This window comes from Micrasema longulum, unplaced genomic scaffold (assembly GCF_059751315.1).
Source record: "Micrasema longulum isolate JH-2025_06_02 unplaced genomic scaffold, ASM5975131v1 h1tg001613l, whole genome shotgun sequence".
In the NCBI taxonomy this organism is placed as follows: domain Eukaryota; kingdom Metazoa; phylum Arthropoda; class Insecta; order Trichoptera; family Brachycentridae; genus Micrasema; species Micrasema longulum.
This window is the reverse complement of record NW_028278794.1, coordinates 386630-413704: the sequence shown is the minus strand read 5'-3', so window position 1 is coordinate 413704 and position 27075 is coordinate 386630. Positions and strand designations below refer to the sequence as shown.

Here is a 27075-nt window from a genome sequence, read left to right as displayed (position 1 = left end):
GAGCATAATTCTTATAATTCCATAATTTGTGATAATTAATTTACGTGTCGTTCTACGTCGGTCACGTCGCTTTAGTTTTAATTTATTGATAATTAATAAAATTTACTATTATATAAATCAATTAATATCAGCATTTACCTATTAAGTATGTGTGATGTGTGAAGTCAATGTGTCAGATTTAAATAGCAAGATAACAGATTAGTTTCAGGCATCAAATCGTAATCGAGAGATAGTGACATGTTTCATTATTTGTCAATTCAGTAGAAATTAGGAATAATTGTGAGTACAATAGTTTTAGCACTGGACTTGCCACCAGCGTCGTGACCAATACGCTTAACAGCAGACTCTGGTTTCGAGTTCACTTTTGTTTTCCTCATTGCGGAACCGGTTGCGTGTTGTGTTAGGTTGTGATATCGATGTTGCAATAAATTTTCCATCAAAACACTAGCAACATGGCTCCGAATTTCAGCAAATTAGTGGTTAATCCAAAATTTCAAGCAGTTGGCGCCATATCAGCACTTTTTGCTGCTTGGTACTTGAAAAATGGATACTCCGAAAAAAGGTAAGCTTCTACCATTTTAATAAATATGTTAATCTTATTTTTAAATGGCAGTGTTTCGCAATCTTCATATTTAATTATGTCTCTGAGTTATGCAATTTATATAAATAACTCGAAGTATCTCAGTAAGGTGGCCTTTTATTATTTTGTTTTATGGTAATTGCTGATCATCTAATTTTGCCTCTCGCTTGAATGAAGTTATTATAGATGTCACGGTGTAAACTGTAAACATGGCTAACCTCACTACAACTGCATACTAAACTGAACACTTAGGCATAATGCAGTCAGGAGTTCAATTTTTACTCTCATTAAAAACATTTTTCAGGATTGGATTTATCTTACGGTTTCTGATTTAAAATTGATGTCGGAAAATTATGTCAAACTGTTTATTTCAATTTGTTTATTAGTTTTTAATATAATTACTTATGTACAATATAAAATAAGGCAAGAATACTACATAAACAAACAAATAAACTTATCAGTAAAGATGCTATTTTCAACAATGTTTTGAGTATGTCCGAATGTTTGTAGAAAGGCTGAATTTCCTCCTAAAATCAACAGATGGAAGAGTTGAGTAAATGTAGATGTTTAATCATACGCAGAATGGTGAATATTACACATTACACAGTGTGTAAAGTGGCCACTCAAACCAGCCAATGACAAGTCATAAGCCCTGTAAATGCCTAGACTTCCATATTCCCTTCTCAAAAATGTTTTCCCTCTCTGTTGCAACAAATTTAGATGCCATATTCATTTCATCAGTATGCAAGTACTGTGTTTTGTAAGAAGGGCAAATACCTCTCATTTAATTTATTAGCAGCTAGCTTATTTAATAGCAATTTTTTTACTTATAAATATTTTACCCAATTTAAAGTACATTTTTTACCATTAAGTAATTGCGTGATTCATTCGGGATGTTTCGGAATCGACCCAAAGTGGCTTCGTCGATAGCAGACGTGTTGGACGGCGATATCTGACGCCTTTTCCACCCCCATAATAACCTAAACATTCCAAATGAAGTCATTATGACCTAGCCTAACAACTACAATAAAAACAAGAATGTTCATGTTGAGTGACATTAGCAGGCAATACACGGGCGAGTGTTTGGCGTTATGAAATTGAACAGTGCCAATTGATAACGAGTGCCCGGGTAATTCTGGAACATCCTGAACGGGAGACATATTTCCGAGTGATAATGAAGCTTCCCGAAAGAATAAGGCGTCAGGTATATACGAATATGCGTACCGGTTAGTCCGTTTGCCTGCCATGCCTGGCCTTCATGTATATTGGGTATAAAGTATTGTTAAAAGGCTGCAATCAGAGTACCAGTGCACTGCCATATACACCACTGGATACGAATAAGGAATTGATGTTATAATCTATGGCTATGTTAATTTTCACCATGTATCACCATAAATAAAATATATCCAAATTAATATTTTCATTTTATTTAAAGAAACAAGTATTTAAGAAAAACTTATATGTTTTAAAGGCATTAAAGTAATACTATGGTGGTTTTGTTGTGAAATAAACTATGATATCGTTATAATATTGAACAGACGTATGTTAAGAAATGATTAGTCAAACTGTCGTTCACTAATGAAAGTATTTATGCAGAAAACAGCAAACCATAGAAAAGTGAAACTGAGGTAATAGTACTTTTGTGAAATGGGTTAATAATCATATCTACACAACAGTTTAAATGTTTTTGACTGACTGACTTTCAAATGATAAACAATGAATACATCTTTTTTTAAAAATTTTTTTAAATTAACATAAATCTAATTACGTATTTGACCAGTTTTAATGACTTAAAGTACTGTAAGATTTTTCTGGTACTGTGGGTGTTTTCTGCAAATTGAGATAGCCGTTTTTGTAATCAACACCATTTTCAGAAAGCGATTAATACAGTTTTTTGTATGAAAGTGGTCTGGCTGTTTTTAGCAGAACTGAACAACCTGATAACATCAATATCTCATTTTTCAAAATTGTGGACTGGCTGCTTTCTGCATAACTACGTTCACTTGGTAGTATTAATTACAATTCAGTTGTCCAATTGGGTTATTTTGGGAGCGTCGCATGAAATCCAGACTTTTAAATTACGAAATAGTGTTTAGATTTAGCTTAGGACACCTGTCTATGCATTTACGAGTATGAAATACAAAACAAATGTTTCTTAATGTGCCCATGAATAGTCGATATTCTCTAGCTACAAAGGTCATTCATTCTCCGCCTTTGTCATTTTTCTATTTGGAATAATGTTTTCAGTATAATATTATTTTCCACCTTTGCCTCAAAGTATCGCTATTTATTTTTAATAATTTTATGTTGTCATATGAATACCAACAGGGATAAGATTAGATGCCTAAACAGAAAAACTGAAAACAAAATATTTTTTCATAAATTACAATAATCAAAAATCGTATTTTTTCCTGCATTGAATTAACCCAGTTTGATCTCATTCTAATACATTTTTTAAAAATTAGTGTATTAGATATTAGATGTATTAAAAAAATATGCATTTAATATTGTGGTATCCATTGTACTCATATGGTTTTTTCTTCAAAAACATTAAAATGTTAAATTCACAAACATTGTGCGTCGTCATATTTCAATTTACAAAATTCGGTAATTTAAATTAAATTATGTGATTTAATAATGTAAAGTCCACCAGTAGATACTCAGTACTTACCTACTATCTGTACCAGTAGCGTGCGGTGACTTTTGAAACAGGGCATGCGGTCATGGGAAGGAAAAATACACCATTTTTATATTTTTGAAATCTGTATTATTTTATTTGATTTTTTTTTTTTATCATTTTTTTTTTTAATAAAGAAATATTCGCGTTCTTATGATTTATCCAAATATTTTATTTTGAGGGCCATTTTCAACGAGTTGTAAATAACTCACTATTAGAAAATGGGAATCAAGTTGGGGTACAGTGGGGTCTGAACTACGGACCTTTGATCCGTGAGTCCGAGACACTAGCCACAGGACCACAACTCGATTATTTGATAAACATAATATCGATGTTTTAGAACAGCAGTTTCCATTTTTGTCTGTGGAACCTTAATTATTATTCGTCACTTTTTTTATGAAATAGTAAAAAAAAGAACTCGATTGTAAAAATGTAAATTGACAAAATTAAAACCCGTAAAACGTATTTTGAATTAAAATTATCCAAATTAAAAACGAAATATTTACACAGTTTTTCTGTTTTCTACGTCGATTTTCCCGCGCCCGAACCTCAGGATTCTGTGAAATACCTTTTAGGAGTCGCTCGTCTAGACAAAGTGATAATAATATTACAGAATTGGAAATTTCTCAGATTAGTTTAAAGTCTTATACTAATAACTAAATATCCATCACGTCATTTCCCCGAAGGGGTAGGCAGAGAGGATAAAACGCTACAGCACTGTTTCCTGGCACACTTTCCACGCACGCCGATTTAAAAAATTCCATAAAACTAAATATGCTTTTAACAATAAAAAAATTCCTTTTCATTAAATGAAAAACCACCAAAACTTCTCTTCAGTAAAGGTTCAATTGGGCAATTGCAATTATTTTCCTGATTAGCAACGCGGTTAAGTTCACATTTATTGCTTCCCTGGGCGGCTATATTAGGGATTATGAGTTGTAAAGACTAATCAATAACTAAAAATGAAAAAAACAAAAATAATAATTCAGACCGCGATATTGGAGTTAAAAATGTAAAAGTTATCGCGATTAGCTATTTTATACATGAAAAAAAATGCTAAACTCAAAAATAATTTTAAACAAGGTTGTTTCGGTAAGGTATTATAAAAACCGGAAGTCAATATTGTTTTAATGAGAAATTTATCACATGTATGGACGACACGCCACTGATCTGTACCATACATGAACAAAACATTTTGTTACTACCAATTTTTTTCGAATAGATTTTCCTTGATCAACAAAAAAATTAATCAATTTTGAATCAGGTTGTGGTACAGTGGCCAGAGTTGTGGACTCACGGATCAAAAGGCCGAGGTTCATAACCACACTCTACCTCAACTTGATTCCCATTTTCTAGTTCTGAGTTATTTACAACTCGTTGAGCCCCAAAATTGAAACTAATCAAGAACGCAAATATTTAATTGTTGTAAAAAAGCAGGTAAAGTACTTTCTTTCTTTTACAGATGCAGCCCGAGAAGAAATAAACCTCCCCAACCGAAGCCAGAAGACCAGATTCAGTACATGATTGTAGAAAAAAATTCTAAGAAGTCAAAACCTCAAGTAGATGCTAAATTCTTTTCCCAGTTTAAAACACTTTTCCATATTATGATCCCTGGCTTTTGGTCTAAAGAAAATGGTTTTCTAGTACTTGTGGCAGCGTCTTTGGTTGCCAGAACCATGTGTGATCTCTGGATGATACAGAATGGGACGCTTATTGAAAGGTAACAATTATTTGTCCAATGTTCTTTTATCTGAAAATTTTACATACGTGTTTTTTTTATTTATATATTTTGAATATCTTCATTTTATCGCGTTTTATTAGACTTATTCATACATGCATAATATTAAAACATTCCTTATGTCAATTTTACTATATTATAATATAACATGTACGTGATTTTCCAAAGCCCATATTAAAATAAAATACCAATATATTCTGGAAAATTATTATTAATTCTGAAACAATGGAGTAGTGTGGAATAACATTAATAGTATATCAATTCTCACAGCTTTTTTCTTACATGTTTCTGTCAGTAGTCAAAGAGCAATAATTACAAAAAATGCTTATTTAGTTACAACTCGGAATGGTGAGGCTGTTCGATTCTTTGAAAATGTTAATTTTGTTATTATTGGGTCTGTATTTGGATATACTGTTGCATTATATGTTTTTAAATCAAATTTATTTTCATCCGGCATAATTCAAAATCCTTACCTATTATGTCTCAATAACAATATTGATAATATTGTAAACAAATCTTTCAGACTTCTTGGTTGAATCAATAGAATAACGAAGCACTTCAAAAACATTATTACCATCAAAACTTTTTACTACGCACTTACTCGACCCCATCTAGAATATGCTTCTCCAATTTGGTCTTTATTCTATAAAACTCAACAAAAAAAAAGAAAAGTGGCATGGTTACTCGGATTGCCAAGTGGTGATTATTCCTATTTTAAAATAGAGCAATCTGTCTTCATTGGAGAAACGTAAAACGGAGTGGGACCTTATATGTATTTTCAAAATACTTAATGCTATATGATGTCCTATCTCTGTTGCGATGAATTTCTTTTCATGTTTCCAACTATGTCACCAGAAGTCAAAATCTGCTTTTTATCAAATCTTCTAAGAGCAACTTTTTTATGCTCCTAAAATATAAATATATATAAAACTCAATGTGTCACCCACATTTTTTTTATCTTTCAACTATCTGCTAATTAATGACAATAATTACATAGGTATGTAAGCATTTATCTTATAAATATTACAAAACAAAATGAATAGTCTACTAAATCAACTCGCAATAAAATAATTGAATTGACTACTTCATTACTTATTTGTTACTTCACATTCATATTTTTTTGGTATGCCTACTTAACATCTATGTTTTAGGCGTGAATTATAATTTATAAGTATTGCATGTATGTGTTCATTTTGTTTTAATCAATTATGTACATAATGTTTTGTGTTATTTTTATTTTCTTAAATGTTGCTTGTTTTTTTTTATGTAAAAGCGAATAGGCGTTTACAAAAACATCAAATTCATAACACAATAATATACTAACAAATAATATATTTATTTACTCAATTCCAGTATGTACTTATTTATTCGATTTAGAAAATTAAAAATATTGTTCACATTTCTATGAATCTGAAAAGAATACTTTATCCATTCTTTTAGCTGTAATATGCCTAAAATACACGAAACAAGCGGCAATTTAAAGTTTTAATTCAAATTGTAATTTATTCATATGAGTTGACTTTAATGTGTAATACAATGCAGGAAACATTTTTTTTGTTATTGTGGAATTAAATGAGGAAGTCATAAGGTCCTGGGTTCAATTTTCAGCTGGGAAAATATAAATATTTATTTAATGCGTTGTTTGACGATTAATTATTGTAACTATCAGTCCAGGCTGCGATTGATGGGCCGGGTCAATGCCCTATCCACTGTTAAGTAAATGGAAAATATATTGTATTCAAAATAATTAATTACTTGTGAATAAAAAATTCATCATTATCATTCCATGTCCACTCCCTAGTTGAAGCATATGGTGTCCATAAAGGAGTCTTCAGGCATTTCTATCAGCTGTCAGCTCCTGTGTATCCCTCCTAGTCAGGTTCGCATCCTTTGCTCTGACATGAACTGCCGACGAACAGTTAGCAGCGGATGTCCAGGACGTTGAGAACCCAATGTCTAGTAAATTAGGCAAGCTGAGTTAGGATCTTAGAAGGATCATGATGTGGTTGAAGACTCGCCTCATCCTGGACGTCCTTCAATGTCGAATACTGAAGACAACATCAACCGAGTAAAGAAATCGGTGCTTGAAAAACGTCAATATAGCTTTAGAGAGCCTGCACATGAACTAAACATCTGTCACGAATCGGTTTGAATGATATTGGTTGATGTTTTGGGCATGAGACGCATCGCAGCACGGCTTGTTCCAAAAGCTCGGAATTTTTTTCATGAATGAGTCAGAATGGACCCCACATTTGTAGAGCGATCGTAACTGGTGACGAGATATGGGTTTATGAGTATGCCCAATGAGCCAAAACGGAAAAAACCACATCAAATTTGCTCGAAAATCAAGGTCATGCACACTGAGATGTTTTAGAAGAAAAACTCTTGGATTTTGCACCACGATAATGCACCGTCTCACAAAGCCATTATTGTGATTTAATTTTTTAACAAAAACTCGAGGATTGTCATCGAACAACCCCCATATTCTCCTGATTTGGCTCCCTGTGACTTTTTTCTGTTCCCAAAACAATTACTGCTTCGTGGAACTCGTTTTGACTCTATTGAAGACATGAAACAAAATTCGCAGAGGGAATTCAAGGTGATTCCGGAGTATGGCTACAAAAAGTACATGGATGACTGGATTGTTCGTTTGAAATGTATCGCTTCAGAAGGAGCCTATTTTGAGGGAGATTCAATAAATTCGGAAAAATAATTTATTTGTTGTTGGTTTTTTGGTTCAGTCCCGGTATTTATTTGACCGAATGTGTCTCTAAGTACTGAAAACTCTAGAACATTATAATCACTTGGTTTGACATGGGTTTTTGCAATATTGTCTTTTTAAAATAATATTTAATCATGTTGGTTATTTTTATTTATACTAAAAATGAAAAATACTATTACTTAAATACTCACATACATTCAATAGTTAAAATATCAATAAACATTTTTTTTATTTAAGTCATTTTCATTTGGCTACTGTGTTGTAGGATTTAGGCTTACGTTGATTTTCTGTATCCATTACTTTACTCTCAGATTTATATGATTATTATTTATTCTATTTTCCATTAAAAAAAAGGTAATATAATAAATATTTTTTCTTGGTACCTATTTTAAAATGGTATTTCATCAATTTCATTTACTCATCATAGTAATTCATTTTTATAATTTATAAACAATACAATATAATTTTATTTTTCTTTTCTAGTGCCATTATTGACATGAACAAACCGCTATTTAAGAAATTATTGTTGAGATATTTCTTTGGTATGCCAGTAGTGAGTAAACTTTCCAATTGTTCTATTATTTTTATAATTTAGCGACTTATATCTTGAGCAAATTTTGAAAGAGCTTTGGTTGTATTTAATAAATATTTAATTATTATTTAGAGGCCAATGCATGAATCATTTTATACATGTATCTATATATTTTGATTTAAGGTAATTTATAAACAAATACGTTTATTTCTATTTTTATATATTTTTCACTTTTTAATCTTTTTTTTTTTTCTATTGAATATGTTCTGTAACTTGAATTATAAAAATAAAACTTTTATTTTATTGGTTGGTTGGAAGAAATTGCCATTTGGCAATAAGCCCGCCAATGTACAAATAACATTATGTACAAAAAGTTAAATAAATAAATATATACATATATATATATATATATATAAATAATATATATATATATATAAATCTCCAATTATTACAGGCTTTCTCATAATTAATAACAATGTACTAGTGTAAGTGCCTTGAAGAAAACATAACTCTGAAAGAAAAAAAAAATTACAAACATTTTTTTAACATCTATTATCGTGAAATGTACTATTGGTGCAAAAATAAAATTTAACATATACAATTTGTTCCAGGCTCAAATAACTGGCCGTTGTCATATGAAAGTATAGATGTAAATATCATTATTCCTTTTCCGCACCTAATGGTGCATAGGGCACTGCATTGGTACATCAATCGCAGCGTATCTTGATCATTTCTGTTACATGAAGGTAAGATGATCAGTCTTACGGTTCAGGTGCCAGTCCAGGGACCATGAAATATTCTAGTGTAGAAACACCTTTTTAAATAAATATTTCATGTCAACCATGTCGGGAATCGAACCCGAGACCTCTTGCATGGTAGGCCGACGCGCTGACCACTACACCACGAGGCCGACAGATGTAAATATTGTATTAGACTATGTTAATCATAGGACTAAATAAAATAAATTTTGAAAAAAAAAAATTTTTAATATATATTTTTACTTAAAAAAGGGTAGACCACCCCCTTTGAAGGTTTTTGTCGATATTTTTTTTACGTATTTTCATATGACAGCGGCCGGTCACTTGAGCCTGGGATATGTTGTAAATAGGTATATACAGGTGTTCTTTAAACCCTGTCATATCCGAAACCACAATGATCAGTATGGGCAAGAAGACATATTAGCATATTTAATATAATATTTAGGACAAAGAAATTTTTTCAAAATAAAATATTTAAAAAAACAAAGGGGATCAGACTCCCCCTCCCCCTCCTCGTTTCTACCCTGCAGAAGTAAGCAACCATTTGCTTTTTTTATATTTAATTTTTTTAAATTTTATTCGTTCTAAAAAATATTTTAATGTACCAATATGTCTTATTGTTTATTGTTCATACTGAGCATCGTGGTTTCGGATGTGACAGGGTTTAATGAACACCCTGATATATATAGATTTTAAATAAAATTATCAATGAAACTTCTTGGTTTAATTTTACTTTTTTTTTTATTTTGACCAACGAGCGCTTTCGCCTAAGTAGGCATCTTCAAGACTGGTGAATTGTCAACAACATTTACAGCTTTTATACTATTCTTAACATATTTTGGAGATAAGACGATCAAATAAGTACTTTAACAGAGGACAGAAAACATAAATATTTACAACTAGTTTGCTAAACAGTTCATTTTTGGGAGTTTTTAGACCGAAATTGGGATTAAGCATTTATTATTTAAAGGGTGGGGAAAGGGCACATGGTGAAATACAATAAAGTGGGAAATACACATTTTAACAGTAGCACAATACTTTGATTTTTTGAGTGGGAAGTTTACATACCTATAGATGAATGACAAAATATTTCAAGATACATACTCAGATAATACATTTGTTTATGGAATGAAGTAATACATTTTGATAGTCAATTTTATGTTAGTTATATTATTTTAGTTGTAAATAATTCAATCAAACGAAGCGTAGTTATATATTAAATTAATGGTTTAAGTAAAGTAGAGTTCTATCAAAGAACTGTGGTGTTTCTTCATAAACTTTTTCTTCATCCTTGTCGGTTTTCTTCAATGTAGATTGTGATTCCCAATAATTGAGTTTGTTCTGTTGTTTTTTGAAAAACGTGTAGATTTCATTTTTAATTTGGTGTCTAATATTATTGAAAAAAAAAAATAATAAAAAAAAAATGTAGCTATAATAAAAAACAATTAGACAATATCTTGTTAGTAATAAAGATAAAATCTCAACCTTCGATAATAATGGAGTCTATAGATTAAAGTGCAATGATTGTGAAGGTACATATATAGGTCAAAGTGGTAGATCAATAAAAACAAGGCTCAAAGAACATATTGCCTCCTATAGATAAAAAATGATTGATTTAACTTTGCAACACACTTAAACTTGCTAAACCATACTTTTGACAGCGAAAACAATATTAAATTACTACATTTTGAAAACAAAGAGAAACAATGAGATAAATTAGAATCATTAGAAATGAATAGAATTAAACTTAATGCAGTAATAATTAACCAGCAATTGGAATTATCGAATTCTCTTTTACTTAAACCATTAATTTAATATATAATTACGCTTCGTTTGATTGAATTATTTACAAATAAAATAATATAACTAACATAAAATTTACCATTAAAATGTATTACTTCATTCCATAAACAAATGTATTATCCCAGTATGTATCTTGAAATATTTTGTCATTCATCTATAGGTATGTAAACTTCCCTGTCAAAAAATCAAAGTATTGTGCTACTGTTAAAATGTGTATTTCCCACTCTATTGTATTTCGCCATGTGTCCTTTTCCCACCTTTTAAATAATAAATGCTTAATCTCAATTTCGGTCCAAAAACTCCCAAAAATGAACTGTTTAGCAAACTAGTTGTAAATATTTATGTTTTCTGTCCTCTGTTAAAGTACTTATTTAATCTTCTTATCTCCAAAATATGTTAAGAATAGTATAAAAGCTGTAAACGTTGTAAAGAATTCACCAGTCTTGAAGATGCCTACTTAGGCGAAAACGCTCGTTGGTCAAAAAAAAAAAAAAAGTAAAACTAAACCAAGAAGTTTCATTGATAATTTTATTTATAATTGTGTCAAAATCATTGACTATGGAGTTTTATCAAGAAATATCGACAAAAAACATCAATATATATATATATATATAGAGGTATCCAAAATGACTTTTATTACCTATTACATAAGTATGTATTACATATTTATGTATATCTAAGTCAATTCTATATTTTTATTGATTTTAAATTTATATTATTAATATCTACATGATAAACAGATGCAGGACCTATACACAAAATAATTAAGGCAGTAATTGGTATTATATTTAGGTAAATCAAATATTGCTTTTCCTGGTCCGGGCTGATAGAATTTTGGATTTAACATTTTTGGTGGTGAAAATTTGGCCCAGTAATTTAATCTTCGTAAGCTAAAACTGTTAGAACAGATAATCAAATAAATGTAGCCGATGACAGGTCATAAGCCCTGTAGTTGCCTAAACTTCCATATTCCTTTACTTAAAACGTTCTTCATCTCTGTTGTAATATATGACTATTAACATCTCCCTAAGGGGTTGAATCCAGTACTTGTCTGCAAAAATTTGAACTAACTCAAAACATTGTTTTTTCAATGTGTTATGAGTTATGAGTGATAATTTTCTTTATATTTGTATTATTATTACAATATTTACCTCTCAATTTATTTTTTAAGACGAGAGAATGATAAAAATTTTCATTTACTTTAAATTTATTAGATTTTCAATTATAATTCAGGAATATTTTTATTTGCTGACAAAATTTCAATGACTCCAAGAATGTTTTTATAAATACCAATAATTTAAATATTTTATTCATATTGTAAAAATAATTCAGTTGTATCCTAAATAACATTCTTATCATTATTATGGATAACGTATATAGTACCAAAATTAATGAATATTGATTTTAATTTGTATAAAGTAAATTTAATTTGTACATAGTATAATAGATAATTAATATAGCACATCCGAAATCCTAATTAACCAAGGTCCTAAGAGCCAATCAACTGATCCAGCCAATCGTTGATTTAATAATGTCAAGAGGACAGATACATTAGGGCCGCAGAGTGGACTCATTGAAACCCTAAGGGATTTAGAATCATGTGACAATCGGCGACAGCTGACTGGTATTATTTCAAATTGCAGATTTGTCACTTTTCAAACTTTTTGTATGGATCTTTAATATATCTGTTAATTTTGTGTGGTTTTGGTATCAATATTTTAAGTGAGAGATTCTTCTTTACTACATTTAGACTGCTCTGAACAGCAAAAATAAATTCTGAGTCCCAAAGGGCCGATATAATTAGGTATCCGAGATCCCAAAAAACTGAGGCCCGAAGGGCTGATCAACGGAGACTTGTAGGGCCGATAAAACAAGACCCATAGAGCCGATTATATGAAGCCCGAAGGGCCGAGCTGACTGTTGCCTGCTAGTTATTAAAAATTATTTGAAATACACTCAAAATCTGTCAAAATTACCTTGGTGCCTTTTAAACTTATTTTCATGTTGCCAAGTTCACATAAATTATCGAAATTTCACAGGTTTCTCTAGTTAACAATATCATGAAATGGAGTATCGGAGAATTGAAACTTCGCCTCAGAACAAACATGACTCATAATCTATATCACCAATATTTAAAGTAAGTTGATTTTATTTATCCCATAAAAATTTACATACTACAATGATTATACTGAGACTAGTTTTTTCCTCTACCGGTTTTCCTTGTTCAAATCAAAAGTATTTTCATATGCTAAAAAGCAATATTTTTAAAACTCGAGTAGAAAGTGAAAAAGCCTCGATTGAAATCCTTGAATTAATTTTTGCACTTAAATTACAGGGGGTTCACATACTACAAGATGTCCAATTTAGACAATAGAATATCCAATGCTGATCAACTGCTAACTACAGATGTGGACAAGTTCTGTGAAACTGTTACTGACCTTTACAGTAATATTTCCAAACCGATTCTCGATATATTCCTTTATGTGTATAGATTAACTGTTAGTCTGGGAGGAGGGGTAAGAATAAAATCCTTTTTTGTAACAGTTCAGATTTTAAGCCCTTATTTTATTTTTAACCACAAATTTATTTCCCTTTTCAAAATAGAGACGCACTAATCTTCATCATAAATTTAAACTATCTGCTACCACAAACAGTTTTGTCTGCCACAGACATTTTATTTTTTGTACTTTGGCTGCCAAAAAACAAATTATTATATTCTTGTATATTTTTATAGACTCCTAGTATGATGTTGGGGTACATGGTGTTCTCAGGATTTTTACTGACTCATCTTAGAAAACCTACCGGTAAAGTATTCAACTAACATTTTATTCTAAATGCATTCTTTTGCACTTGTTTTTCTGTTGTGTAAACTTGTTAAATGCTAATTATTATTATTAATCTGGGTCAGTACATTTTGGCTATTAAAATTATATTAATCTGCAATAAATGAGTTGCTAATGGAATATACATTTCTTCTTCAGCTCGTATGACAGTCACTGAGCAAAAACTGGAAGGAGAGTTTAGATATATTAATTCTAGGTTGATAACAAACTCTGAAGAAGTTGCTTTCTATCAAGTGAGTATAATAAATATTGTTAAAATGTTTTCGGGTTCAAAAATTAATCCCTCCTTTGTAAAGTATGGCATTCTTACTATTTCTTAATGTTTGTCCAGTTCATGCACAAATTTTAACTAGATAAAGTTTACTCTAGAATGTATGTAAATTTGGTCTATGGAATGAAACAATAAAATACCATTGATGACATTATAATATAAAAGTATATTTTTGGATGTATTCTTTTCTTTAAACAAAAAATGTAATTAACTTAAATAGAGTAAAGTTTTCTTTATTTAGATCTATACCTAAAGTTGAAAAAAAGTAAAATTGAGATATTATATACCTATAGTCGGGGTCGGGTAAAAGGCGCACGGAAGGAATACAGTTGTGTGATGTGACGCTGTCCGGTTGAGTTTAGATATAAATTAGCTGGTCGATATTCACAAATACGCTATATTCTTGTAGACCCTGACTATAGGTACATATTTTGCACATGCATTTATAAATACATTTCAAAATACATATGTGAATATAAATAGAATATTATTGAAATAACATTCTTTAAGTATTTGTCTGCCTCGTGTAGTGGTTACTGGATTTGCTTACCATGCCTCAGATCTCGGGTTATATTTCACAGTCATTAAGTGTATCTTGCCTTTATGTATATTATTGCAAATGATCATTATGACTGATCTGATTGGTTTCCGTTTTTCACAGGGAAATAACAGAGAGAGGCTTACTCTAATGGCTAGTTTCAACAAATTGACAAAACATTTGAGAAAATTCTTAGAATTCAGAATATTTATGGGAGTTATTGACAATATTGTAGCTAAATGTAAGTATTCAAATAATTAAAAGTATTCATAATAATGCCGTAAGCTTTTAAGAAATCAAACCAGGGCACCAATTACATCTCGACCCGAAAAAAAACTTCCTCTTTAAGAGAATGGTTACAGACTGGAATGATTTGCCAGAAACAATTTAAGAACTGCAAAGATGATTTTCCAAAAGAAGAAAATTTCAGACAAAGTGTGTACTAAAATAGGCACACCAGCAAAAGCTTCTTTCCTATTATCTAATAATAGGCTGATCTCGACTTCTAAACGACAGGCTGATAACTCCTAATGAATTATAGAATTATGAATTATGAAATGAAAATAGCAATTAAGTGTACAGAACTCAATCAATGAATAAAAAAATATAACAAAAATTACTTTAATTGACATGTTCGCAGCCATCTGGCTATAGCTCTCGGTCCAGAAGACATTGGTAATGAAAAGATGGCTAAAGCAATATTTACTTCAAACCTTTAACTAGGGTCCAATCGGAAGTGAAATATTAAAAAAAATAAGAAAGCTATGATGTGTCCATATATAAACCTATGACAGATGTCATTATTAAACAACAAATTAAATTAAACGTTTTTGTTAATTTTGGTGGTTTTTTTTTTACAGATTTTGCAAGTGTTATTGGATTTTATTCCGTCTCTGTTCCATTCCTCGATCCTAATCACAAAATTCTCACAGCGGATAAAAGTATTAGATTTACGGTAAGTATTTTATCTAACTAAAAGTAAAGTTATATTCTTCAGTGTTACATAATATTGTCATTATGTAAATACTGTTTGCAGCTTTATTATACATATGGTCGCATGCTAGTAAAGTTAGCAGAGGCAATAGGAAGACTAGTACTAGCGGGGCGAGAACTAACCAAACTAGCTGGTCTCACATCCCGAGTAACAGAATTAATGACTGTTTTGAAGGATTTGAACAATGGAGTATATGAAAGAACAATGGTTGATGGATCTCCTCAACTTACTAATGGAACTGCAGGTGAGATTTTAAACTTATTACATTACATAATGCAGTAGAAGATTTTTTTCCCACCACTTATTTTTTAAATTTGGGAATAAATAATAATCGAACGGGCAAGGGTCTGGACTGTAGGCAGGGTGGTTTATTATTTGAAAGCCACATTTGTGAAGAGCAGTCATTGCAACATTATCCTGGAGAAGCGAGGTACTTTTGCTCAATTTTCCATTCCATTTCTCCTTCACAGTCACTCTTAATTGCTCCCCATTTTATTAGTAGTTAATCAACAGGATACCCCTTAATCCCACAAAACAGTAGCTCTCACCTTTGCGACCGATTGCGATACTGTGAATATCTTGGGGTGGTGTGATCTTTTTATGCGATTGCGTGGATTCTTGTTTCGATTCAGGCTCATAATGATGAACTAACATTTCATCTCAATTTTTTAAATTCGATCCAAAACATCATCCTTTTTATTGTACTGTGTCTCCTTTTTAAAATTACATAAAAGAAATTATATTGTTAATTAAAATTAATTAAATAAAATTAACGTAAACATTTTTTAAGGGCATTGAATCGCAATTAAGAATTTACAGTATAATACAGTAGCGAGCATCGAAATGTTTTAAACTATCAAAAAATGGTTGGTTTGTTGTAATTATTATATCCCATTTTTCTTATATTATTGATAGTTTTCAATTTCATATCATAAAATGATTGGTTTCTAATAAGGTAAACTAAAAATAAAAAACATTTATTAACCTGAAAATATTTTTTTCTGTGATTTTTTTTTTCTTTTCATATAATTTAATTTAAATAAAAAAGTACATATTTTTACAAATATATGTTACTAGTTAATGAGAAATATTAATTACTAACACGGCTAAACTCCAATTCCCCGGATTAATGAGTACTAGATGTTATCACATAAAAACTTACTTAAACACGCCCAGCAAAGTTAATTGCTTTGATGAAGAAACGCGCCGGCCGCCAGCGCCCTTTTTCATTTGTTATTATAACATCTCCTTTATTTTTTATTTCCTGAGAACGATCGTTACATTTGGCAATCTGGATGACTGGAGTTTCGATAATCGGAGTTATACTGTATTTGGTTGTTCCTTCTTTATTTTTTATCACCTCTTCGATGCGCCGCGGCATGACTTCAAAATTTTTGACATAATCAAATACTCGTACCATACGATTTCAATGGTTTTGTCTTAAGTTTTCATTTGACCGAGGCTTTGATGAGTTTATTTCCATTGCCATTACATGCCACAGGTTCTCGATTGGGTTGAAATTGGGATTGTTTCCGGGCCAATCCAGCGTTGAAATCTCATTCATTTTCAGAAATTCCTTGATCTAAAATTAATTTGTATACAATTATTTTTATTATTTTTTACTTATGAATTATATTATTAGAAAAAAATATTACTTTAAAAAATGAAACTTTTTTCAGTACCATTAATGAATTCCAAATGTCCCACCAGTAAAGTGTCAGATCATTGTCCAGCAAGATATTTCACATTTGACTGAAGACATTCGGCGCTTAATCCTTCTTCAGATCTCCGTTTTAAATACTAGATTCCATCCGAACCAAGCATATTAAATTAACTTTCATTGAAGAAAATGACACCCAGGCAATCTGTTTCAATCCCATTTTTTTTTTACCATTTTAAGCGATTACTTTTTAGTTTTTTTACGCATCAAATCTAACTTCCTATAGCTCTAGAAAAAAGTTTTTGGGACACCAAAGTAAGAATGAAAAGTTTTTGTAACACGCTCAATTTCTTAACTTTTTCCGTAACATAGTAAAAATTTCAATCTAATGTGTTAACTCTTTGATATTCATTAAATTATTTGTAAAGGTAAAACCTCATACAGGTATAAAAAATAATGGTACCAATAAAAAAAACAGCAGCTTAATAATATTAATAAATTAATTAATTTTTACCTTAATCCATTACTGTACATAGTCTATTCTTCTCAAGGTAACCAACTGTTGGCGGTTCAATAATTTCTCGAGAGACTAAACAGTTTTTTACAAGGTTAAAAAAATACAATGTAAATAATCATCCTGATTATAAGTACTGTTAATGATTGATGTAGGTAGTATTTTCTATACTTTATTAAATATGCTTGGTAAAATAAAACTCATTTGCAGATGACACAATATTACCTCTTATTCCAAACTCTGGAAAAATCATCTTTGAAGACCACGTTATCAAGTTTGTCAAAGTTCCACTAGTTACTCCGAATGGTGATGTTTTAGTGAAAGATCTCAGTTTTGAAGTCAGGTAAACAACATGTCTTAATATATTTGCTATTGCACTGAATTACTATTTGACATCTCAATTTCTTTCTTTGTCATCATCACTTTTAGATCTGGAATGAATGTCCTTGTCTGTGGACCAAACGGTTGTGGAAAATCAAGTTTGTTTCGTATTCTGGGAGAACTGTGGCCCATGTTTGGTGGAACTCTTATCAAACCACCTCGCGGAAAGCTTTTCTATATACCGCAACGTCCTTACATGACTCTGGGAACACTTCGTGATCAGGTATGCTATTCATATTTTCTCACCACTTATTTTTTACATATTATTACATTGTGTTTGTTTTTTGCTACTTTATTTTTATAAATACACATGTCACATAATTCACAACTAACATAACAAAATGTGCAAGATGGATATGTTGCAGGCGGATTACATATTGTCTAGGAAAATTATAAAATGGTTAAACGAAACTGAGCCATTTTTCATTTTGCCTGACCGAACGATTAGACGTTATGTTTTGGCTGAATACAAATCGCTCCCGATTGTTCTTTTTTCTACCACTTACGGCGTTGCATGTCCATGTTGTTGTCATTCAGTAAAAATGGCATCGTGCAGTAAAACTTTTCCACAAATACTATCAAATATCGTAACAGAAAGTGCTAATAGTGCGGAATCTCCAAGTTGAAACACATTATTTTGGAAGACGGGGCAAAGAATTTATGTTATAAAATATTTACAGAATATTGTGCATTAAGGTTGTATTGGTATTTCAACTTTTTCATGTTACTTATTATATTCACTAAAAAGTCAATAGCATTTGACGTCTTCAAATATTTTTAAAAATAAAAACAGAGGGTCAAAGTTTCATTTTAAAATTGGGACAACAATTTTACTATGAACAAGAAAACCCGCACTATTTTCAAACACATGTAAATTTAAGATAATGTTTGAATAACTCTTCTTCTTCTTTTGCCGCCCTTACCGGGGGTTGGCGTCCATCATTCTGAATTCTTCACGATCCTGGGCAAGTCTAATCAGTGCTGCGGGGGGGGGGGGCAACAAATCGTTTTTCAAGCTAAGCTTATATTATAGTCTTTTAGGGGTTTTTTTCAACCGTTTTCCTTTTTTTTCCTTTCAAAATTATGCGCATCAAAACACGAACATCAATCACAACAAGCCAATGTCATTTCTCGGCGTGGAAGAAAGTAGTAGAGGGGAATTTTAATTCTCGTAAAATATCACCACGATTCTTAATAAATGTATCCGTCTATACATGATGATATTTAATTTAAGGTTATTTATCCACACACTCTTCTGGAGATGACAAGGCGTGGCCGCAACGATGCGGAGCTATTAAAATATTTAGACCTGGTCCAGCTTTCCTATCTGCTAACGAGGGAAGGAGGATGGGATGCCATTGCAGATTGGCTGGATGTATTATCTGGTGGAGAAAAACAACGAATTGCTGTAAGTTTAATCATAGATCGAGACTTTTAAAAAAAATATTGTAGAAATAGAAGATTGTCGCATTGAATTTTTTTACCCAAAGACACTCAAGCTTTATAGGACCACGATGCTACAGTAAGTTACCTCAAAAGATTGCTAACTCTTCCAAAAATAAATTCCTAATGAGGAAGTTCAGTGTTTTTTATTTTTGTTAATAGTCTGTTTTGTCTATTTTATCAATAGTAAAAAAAAATAGTATCTTTTTAATGTATTGTATTATCATCGCTATGATTTTTTTTTGTTTTGTAATTATAAAATCACTCCGCCCGTGAAGTCGCGAGTTCAAGTCGGTGAATTTTCCTGGCATTTGAAAGGAGACCATACCTGTCAAAACAAGCTAAATTTTGGAAAACAAGGCTACCAGGAAACTGGAAATATTTCTCATATAACGTCATTGTCTGTCTGTCATTGTTCAGCTGAACCTGTGATGTTTCAAAGTAGTTCATTTTTATTGATTGATTTGGTGTTTATTTTGTAGAACTCCATATTTAAACTTATAATGTAAAAGCCTTAAGGGCGTGAAAAATTAATAAAATAAAAATAAAATAATATAAGACTGATTCGGAGATTCAATCCATCTAATCTTCACATTCGTTTGAAAATGCCCTAACAAGGCGAAACAATTGTCACGAAATTTTTGTTTTTATATTTATAAAAATAAAATAAAGTGTTCAGTAGACTCAAATCAGTGTTACATTTCTTATATTTAAGTATTTAATTTTTAAATTTGTTTTTGTACATTTTTGAGGAACTTCGCTGTACAATTAAATGCTACGTAGTGTAAGAAAACATTTTTTACAACCGATTTCCCATAGTACTGAACCTCCTCATTGAATTGAAAGAATGGCTCCTAAGAATGGGAAGAAGTCAGCTGGAAGAGATCCTAACAATTTTATGCTGCCTTCAAAAAAGTTTTTTTTTGTTTTTCTACTCTTTATTTTCAATTTGTTTTTCTCTATTTTTAATCTGTAGTTCTCCTAACTCTCACTTTAAACCTAGTTTTCCGAGTTTAGATTGTTAGCTCTCTAGTTTGTTTAGTTGATTATATTTACTTTTTATTATTCATATACATGAGTAGCTTCAGAAGACGTATTTTTGTACTCCGGTGAAGTTGCTAGTAATATTTCCTTCCAAATTTTGTCTGCTATCAGTTTTATACTATTAGCACTTTATCCACCAATTTGGAATGATCAGTGACTGGTTTCATCGCTTTCACGACATCTTCAAGATTGGTTATCTTTATTATACAATTAGATCTTAGAAAATCATTTAGGATGAAGAATTTAAATTTGTCTTTTATCCCTTTCCCCTTGTTCAAAATTGATATATTTTATTTATTAGTTTAAACACTTTTTGATAATAAATTACTCGCATATGCTGTAAGCACCGCGTAGTAGTGCTGTCATAGGCACTCACTGATGAATGTGAGCACCGCAGAAAATGAGTTAAATTTTATAGTAATTATCACAAAAATTATGAAAACTGGTTATTTCTTATTCTGTATTAATATATCACTCGCCTTTTCTATAATGAATATTATGAAAATGTGACATTACTCACTAAATATATTATTTTTATTTTAGATGGCTCGGCTATTTTACCATGCCCCACAGTTTGCCATTTTGGACGAGTGTACCAGTGCTGTTTCAGTGGATGTGGAAGGGTCAATGTACCAATACTGCAAAAAGGTATTCATTTGTTTATTCATATATCACATATATCCAAAATATTAAAGATTAAAATGTATTTGAAGCAAAAATACATAATCAATTAGTATTATTTTTCTTCATTTTTCCATATTTTTTATTTTATTAGGGAAATCAACAGTTCTACATACATATTTTTAGTAAACAAACAGATATAGTGTATAAACTCAGAACTAATAACAGATTTCCACATAGTATACAAAGTTAGTAAAGAATATATATATTACATATCAAATAAATACATACAATTTATACATATAAAAATGTTATTTTCAAGTACTCAATAATCAAAGATTTTTTAAATATTAATTTTAAGAACATTAAGTTACTGTAAATTGGGCGGGATAAGGACAAAAATGCTTGAAGAGAGGATAAGGAGGGGGGGGGGGAGATGTACATATTTATTATTATAATGTCTACTAAGTTACATAATACATTTTTAGTGTAAATTTTAAATCTGACAGAGTGATGTTTGTATAATCTATATTTTTAAATTTTGTATTGTACATTGAAAAAGTCCTACGAAAAAAAGCATTTTTAACATACGATGTTTTACTTATTGGTACATGAAACAGGTGATACCGTCTACAAATCCTGGCTGGCACATGTATTGTATTGATCTACAGAATAATATATTTTTTTGGATTTTATGAAATCGGAATATTTTAATAACAATGGTGCTTGAAAAACAGCGTGCAGAAAATAATAATAACATCATTATACATTCGCTGGATATTGCAAATGTAATTGAGTACTTTTTGATAAATAATTTTCTAGGTATTTTTATATCAGAATGGCCCTGTAGATCAAAATTTAATATCCCTTAAAATATAATACATTGTGTAGCGTGGGAACTTCCCTATTTGAAACGCGCGCCACACAGTAACCATTAATCCTTAGAGTGTGTTGTACGCATTCGAAATGGCACAGCCTAACGTTTTTTGTGCGGCTAGTTTAGTTACGACCATGCAGTCAACGAGATAGGAGCATGCGTTTGCCATGGCCAATTACTTTTCCAATGGCAGTTGATCATTACAACCCAGAGTGCATTCAGGAAATAATTTAATATCGCACCTGAAGGTCGTATTCCTGATCGAAAATTGATTGTTCAGTGGGTGGAAGCGTTTATGGATACTAATAATATTGTGTGGAAAAAGAAACCAGGACCTTCAAGAACCACCAGAACACCAGAAAACGTCGAGAGAGTTAAGCGGGCGATTTCGAAATCCTCTAAGCGATCTGCATGCAAAAATGCAACTACTCTCACAATTTCTGACACAGAGGCGAATTCTTCATGAAGACCTGAAATTTCATTCATACAAACTGGCAGTAGTGAAAAATCTTAATCCACGCGATTTTGCTTCACAAAAAAGGTTTGTGAAAACCTGCCTCATGACACCCTTGTGTTCTTCAGTGAAGAGGCACACTTTCATCGGTCAGGATGCTTAAATAAACAAAACATGCGATATTGGAGTGGTATGAACTCCCAAGAACTTCATGAGCAGCCCCCGCATGCAGAACGTGTGACTGGTGTGCATTATCCCGAATTTCCATTATTGTCCCGTGATTTTTTAAAGAGTACGATAAGACAATTACAGTCACTTCTGAGCGTTATGTCCAGATTGAGGAGCTTTTTCTTCTGAAACTTGAAGAAATGGATGTGAGGGATTGTGGTTCCAATAAGATGGCACCACGGCTCACACGGCACAAATGTCAACGAATCTCTTTCGCGAACACTTACCCAAACGTTTCATTTCTTTGAGGTGCGATCTTCAGTTGGCAGCATGCTCGCCGGATTTAGCACCCTGCGACTATTTTTTATGGGTATATCTCAAATCCTTGGTGTATACTAATTGTCCAATGACCCTGGGTGAGCTGAAAAACAATATTCCTGCTGCTATTGCCAACATAGACACAGACGTGCTAGACAAAGTGGACCGAAACTTCCGATTTCTACTCTTTAAATGTATTGACCAAAACGGAGGCCACCTGCAAGATACCTATTTATGTTTTTGTTTTCAAAATTATATTCTTGTATAATATAACTTTACTTATGACACATTGTATATATTAAATAAATTCTATTTAGTCTGGTATTAAGTATCTATTATGGTGTAGTGGTCAAGACGCTTGATTCACGCATGGAAGGTTCCGGGTTCGATTCCCGGTGAGAACACAAAAATTAAAATGTGATTTTTCTCAAGCCTGGGTGCTCTGTGATGTAATTCACCACTGTAATTAGGCCTCCTGGCCTGTAGTGGTGCAAAAAAAATAAAATAATAATAATTATATTATAGCTGTATCATTGTGTATCTATTTTTTTTTCAAATATCATTTTCAAAAATTAATAAAAAAACTTTAAATGTACCTCTATGTAAAGGAAAAGGAATAAAAATGATATCTCCATTACTTTTTGTTTTATGATTTTATAAAATAAGGAAGTTCCCACGCCGCACCCTGTACTTTGAATTCCCAAAACTTGTTATGGAAGAACTTTTCACTAATCAGCAGCCATTTATTTCTGAATGGGTATTTTAAGATATCTCTGTTTAGTGTTGCAGTTATTTGTATGATTTAATATGTGAATGTAATATTGTATTTTTATACACATTTCCAGGCGGGGATTTCATTATTCACAGTATCACACAGGAAATCACTATGGACTCATCACGATTATTATCTCAAAATGGACGGAAGGGGTAACTTCAAATTCGGGTTGATTTCAGAAGATACAGATGAATTCGGCTCATAGACCAATCCATCGAATTTGGCTCATAGCATTAATATACCTATACACTATACACACATGGTTTCTTTTGGTGGTTTTTCTAAGTGAATTAATTGCAGCTAAAACAGATAACATTTTACTTTCCTACCTAAATTTTCTAAATAAGTCATTCTAAATGTTTTTTTTTTTTTGCAATTCTTGGCTGCAAAATATTATACTTTTTATAATTCTAAAAATAAATTTAAGTTGAATTTATTGTCTTTTTGAAGTAATAGCTTTCATTTATTGCCACAATTCCAAAGCAATAAAAATTGATTTTATCTTGTTAGAGAAAATATTACAGTGGTCTCTCGGTAATCTGTCAAATTACATAATAATAATTTGTAATATATTTTCATATAAGTGTAACATATTTATTTAACAATTATTTTTTTCTTTAGATTGTTTGTACAATTTCTTCATATTTTTCTTCGATTGTTTTTCGTGTCATTAAATGACAGGTGCGCTGGTTAAATAGGTGCGTAGCTTAGAGTATACATAAGCAAGCTATAGAGCGGCCGCATCACTTGTTGTCCATTATGCCAAGTGTAAGCAGATGTTCTATAGATACTGATACTCGTATATAGATGTTACAGTTGAATAGTGATGTGCCACGATTGATGTCTGTGCGTAAATGTAAGTAATTAGTTCAAGTATTAGGTTAGTATTTAGTAAAAGATAGGTTTTAGTAGGTCAATAACGCGCAGTTATGAATTCATAAAACTATGTTTATTAATGAAATAATACACAAAAAACTAATCAACTTACTGCCCCTTAAAGAGGTTTAACTTATTATATACTTGTCGTTTTGTTTCCTTGATCGTAGTTTTACAAACAAGATATTTTATTCTATTGTCCAAATTATTGCTGCATGGCGATTGATGGAATATGTGTTCATGAAGACACGAAAAAATATATTTTCTTATATACGACTTCATGGTCTCAGTAACTAAACTAAGAGCCTTACTAAACTAAAACTATTGCTTTTCTTTTTGGGAAACACTTTTTTTTAAATTATTGTTTCCGCTCTCATACAAATGTCTATTATTTCATTTGAAGGGTATATAAGACCACCTATATCTTTCAATATAATAAATTTATGAAAATGGTATCTTTCTTTTGATATGAGTGCACCTTGATATTCCTCGCAAGCAAGTGTTGTGCAAAAATCGGACTACATAGCCAGCTTTGTAGGAAATTCTCAGTCTCAGTTAATGCCAAATCATCTTCAAAACCAGCTATAAACTGCGAATCTGTCATGTCTCTATCAGGTTCATCAGCCTTGGATTTATATCCTTTAGTTGTTAAATTGATATGGTCAACAGATGAAAAACAATGTAATAACGTAATGTTTTCTAAAGGAAAGCAATTCCCTTTAAGGGTTTTTCTTAATTTCGTGTGAGTCAAGAGTTTTTTATAAACTGCTTTAAACTGCAATGCGGATGGGTTGTTGTTGAATCCTCCGTGTGATCTGATTGCCGAAAACAGCAATTCTACGTGTAGATCATAGTCCTAACTTATCTTATACATGGGTATAAATTTTTAACTTTTTTCCCTTTCGACCAGTCTCAAATAGAACGCTTTCATACTGGCAATACATATGCAAAATCTTAAGACACATACCTTGTTTCAGTATGAGTTTCTTTTTATCAATCGTTACCAATTTTTTTAAATATTCAAATGTGGAATCCTAGAAAGCAAAATATTTTTTTTTTTCATTAATTGGCTGTTTGTAGTCTATATCAGGGAATTTGTGGGAATTGAAAATATCAAATAAATTGTTAATTATTTGCGTAAATTCAACGGTAGCTTCAGAATTTAGAAAGTTTGAGAGACCTAATTCTTTGTTGCGAAATTCCAAAGCCTTTGATACACTGTTACTAAACAGTTGTACGCCCAACTTTCCTTTAATTTTTTGATCCATAAATTATATGTGCCGACACGTCAGTTTATTAGCAAAGTGAAATGGTTCTTGCAAAGTATGCAAATCTGAAAAATATTGCCATTTTGTTTGATTACCGTCACCATTTTTAAAAACTTTTTTGCTCTAGTGTGTTCCGTAGTTTGATGGACATCCATCAAACGTAATCGATACGACTTCAATACCAGCTTCATGGCAATTTTCTAAGCACAAACGTACTAAATTTACCTTTTGTTCTGCTGGAACCCCATAGACAAAGAAATAGGCTACCGGTAACTTCCAACTCTCATTGATAGCAACTAGTAAAAATACTAAAGTCTGCGTTGCTAGCTCGTTAACGTTACCAGTAACTTCTGCACCGAAGTCAACGTAACCATGTATACTATTTCCATCATACTCTTCTAATTGACGAATTTACATTTTGTCAAATATTAACAACATTCTCTTTCCGCACCTAATGGTGCATAGGGCACTGCATTGGTACACCAAATATTAAATCAAATATTAAACTACAAATTTCTTTGCTCTCAGACTTTTGAGTTTTTGCTTGTGAAATTTTAAAAGCTTCCTCAGTAAAATCCGGAGAAGCATTAACAGAGCTATAGCATTTCCTAATTGTACTATAATGAGGAAGACATGTATTAAATGTATTTCGCACATAAGCATATATGCCTTCGGCGAGTAAAAGTGCAACGTCAATGCGAATGAACGAAGGTTAGGAGAATATGTTTTGCTTTGATGGCACAGTCTTTTAAATAACTCAGCAGCAGATGCGCCACATATTTCAAGAATATCATTATGTTCTTGTGTTATTAGTTGTTTTTCACGAAGCTGTGTAAGCATTTCTATTATAGACTCAATTTTCTTTTTTAAACAATTTTTTGGACATAAAGAACGTCATTTTGCAATTTCTTGTAAATTGATGATTTGACGTTTTAGTTTACGTGGAGTATTATCTGTAGATAGCACTACTATATTTTCATTACTGAACTTTCACTAGCAGAAGGCACCTCAGTATCATTCGTAGATAGATTTGACAACGGTCGATTTATTGATGGCACCATAATCTTTTGCTTCATCCTAAAATAAAAATAATATGCAGTTATATCAAGTTTTAAATAAAGACTTAAAAGATATTAAAAAACTGCGAGTATAGTAAGCGAGGAATAGAAAAGAATGTAAGATCTTAGAAGAGGCTTATGCCGAAAGGCCGATGAAGAAGA

The 27075-nt window shown here is 31.3% G+C and overlaps 1 protein-coding gene across 1 annotated transcript; it reads left to right on the top strand.

Annotated features, from left to right (window-relative positions):
* Abcd3 (ATP binding cassette subfamily D member Pmp70) lies at positions 1 to 26944 on the top strand. The gene is made up of 15 exons (XM_088236848.1): positions 1 to 562; positions 4720 to 4977; positions 8201 to 8270; positions 12850 to 12947; positions 13146 to 13326; positions 13545 to 13614; positions 13792 to 13886; positions 14586 to 14703; positions 15323 to 15417; positions 15499 to 15700; positions 17841 to 17973; positions 18060 to 18234; positions 19246 to 19419; positions 21042 to 21146; positions 23782 to 26944. Exons 1-15 carry the CDS (start codon positions 453 to 455, stop codon positions 23914 to 23916), a joined length of 2019 nt encoding a protein of 672 aa, XP_088092974.1. The 5' UTR covers positions 1 to 452; the 3' UTR covers positions 23917 to 26944.
* Positions 26945 to 27075: the final 131 nt, after the last annotated feature.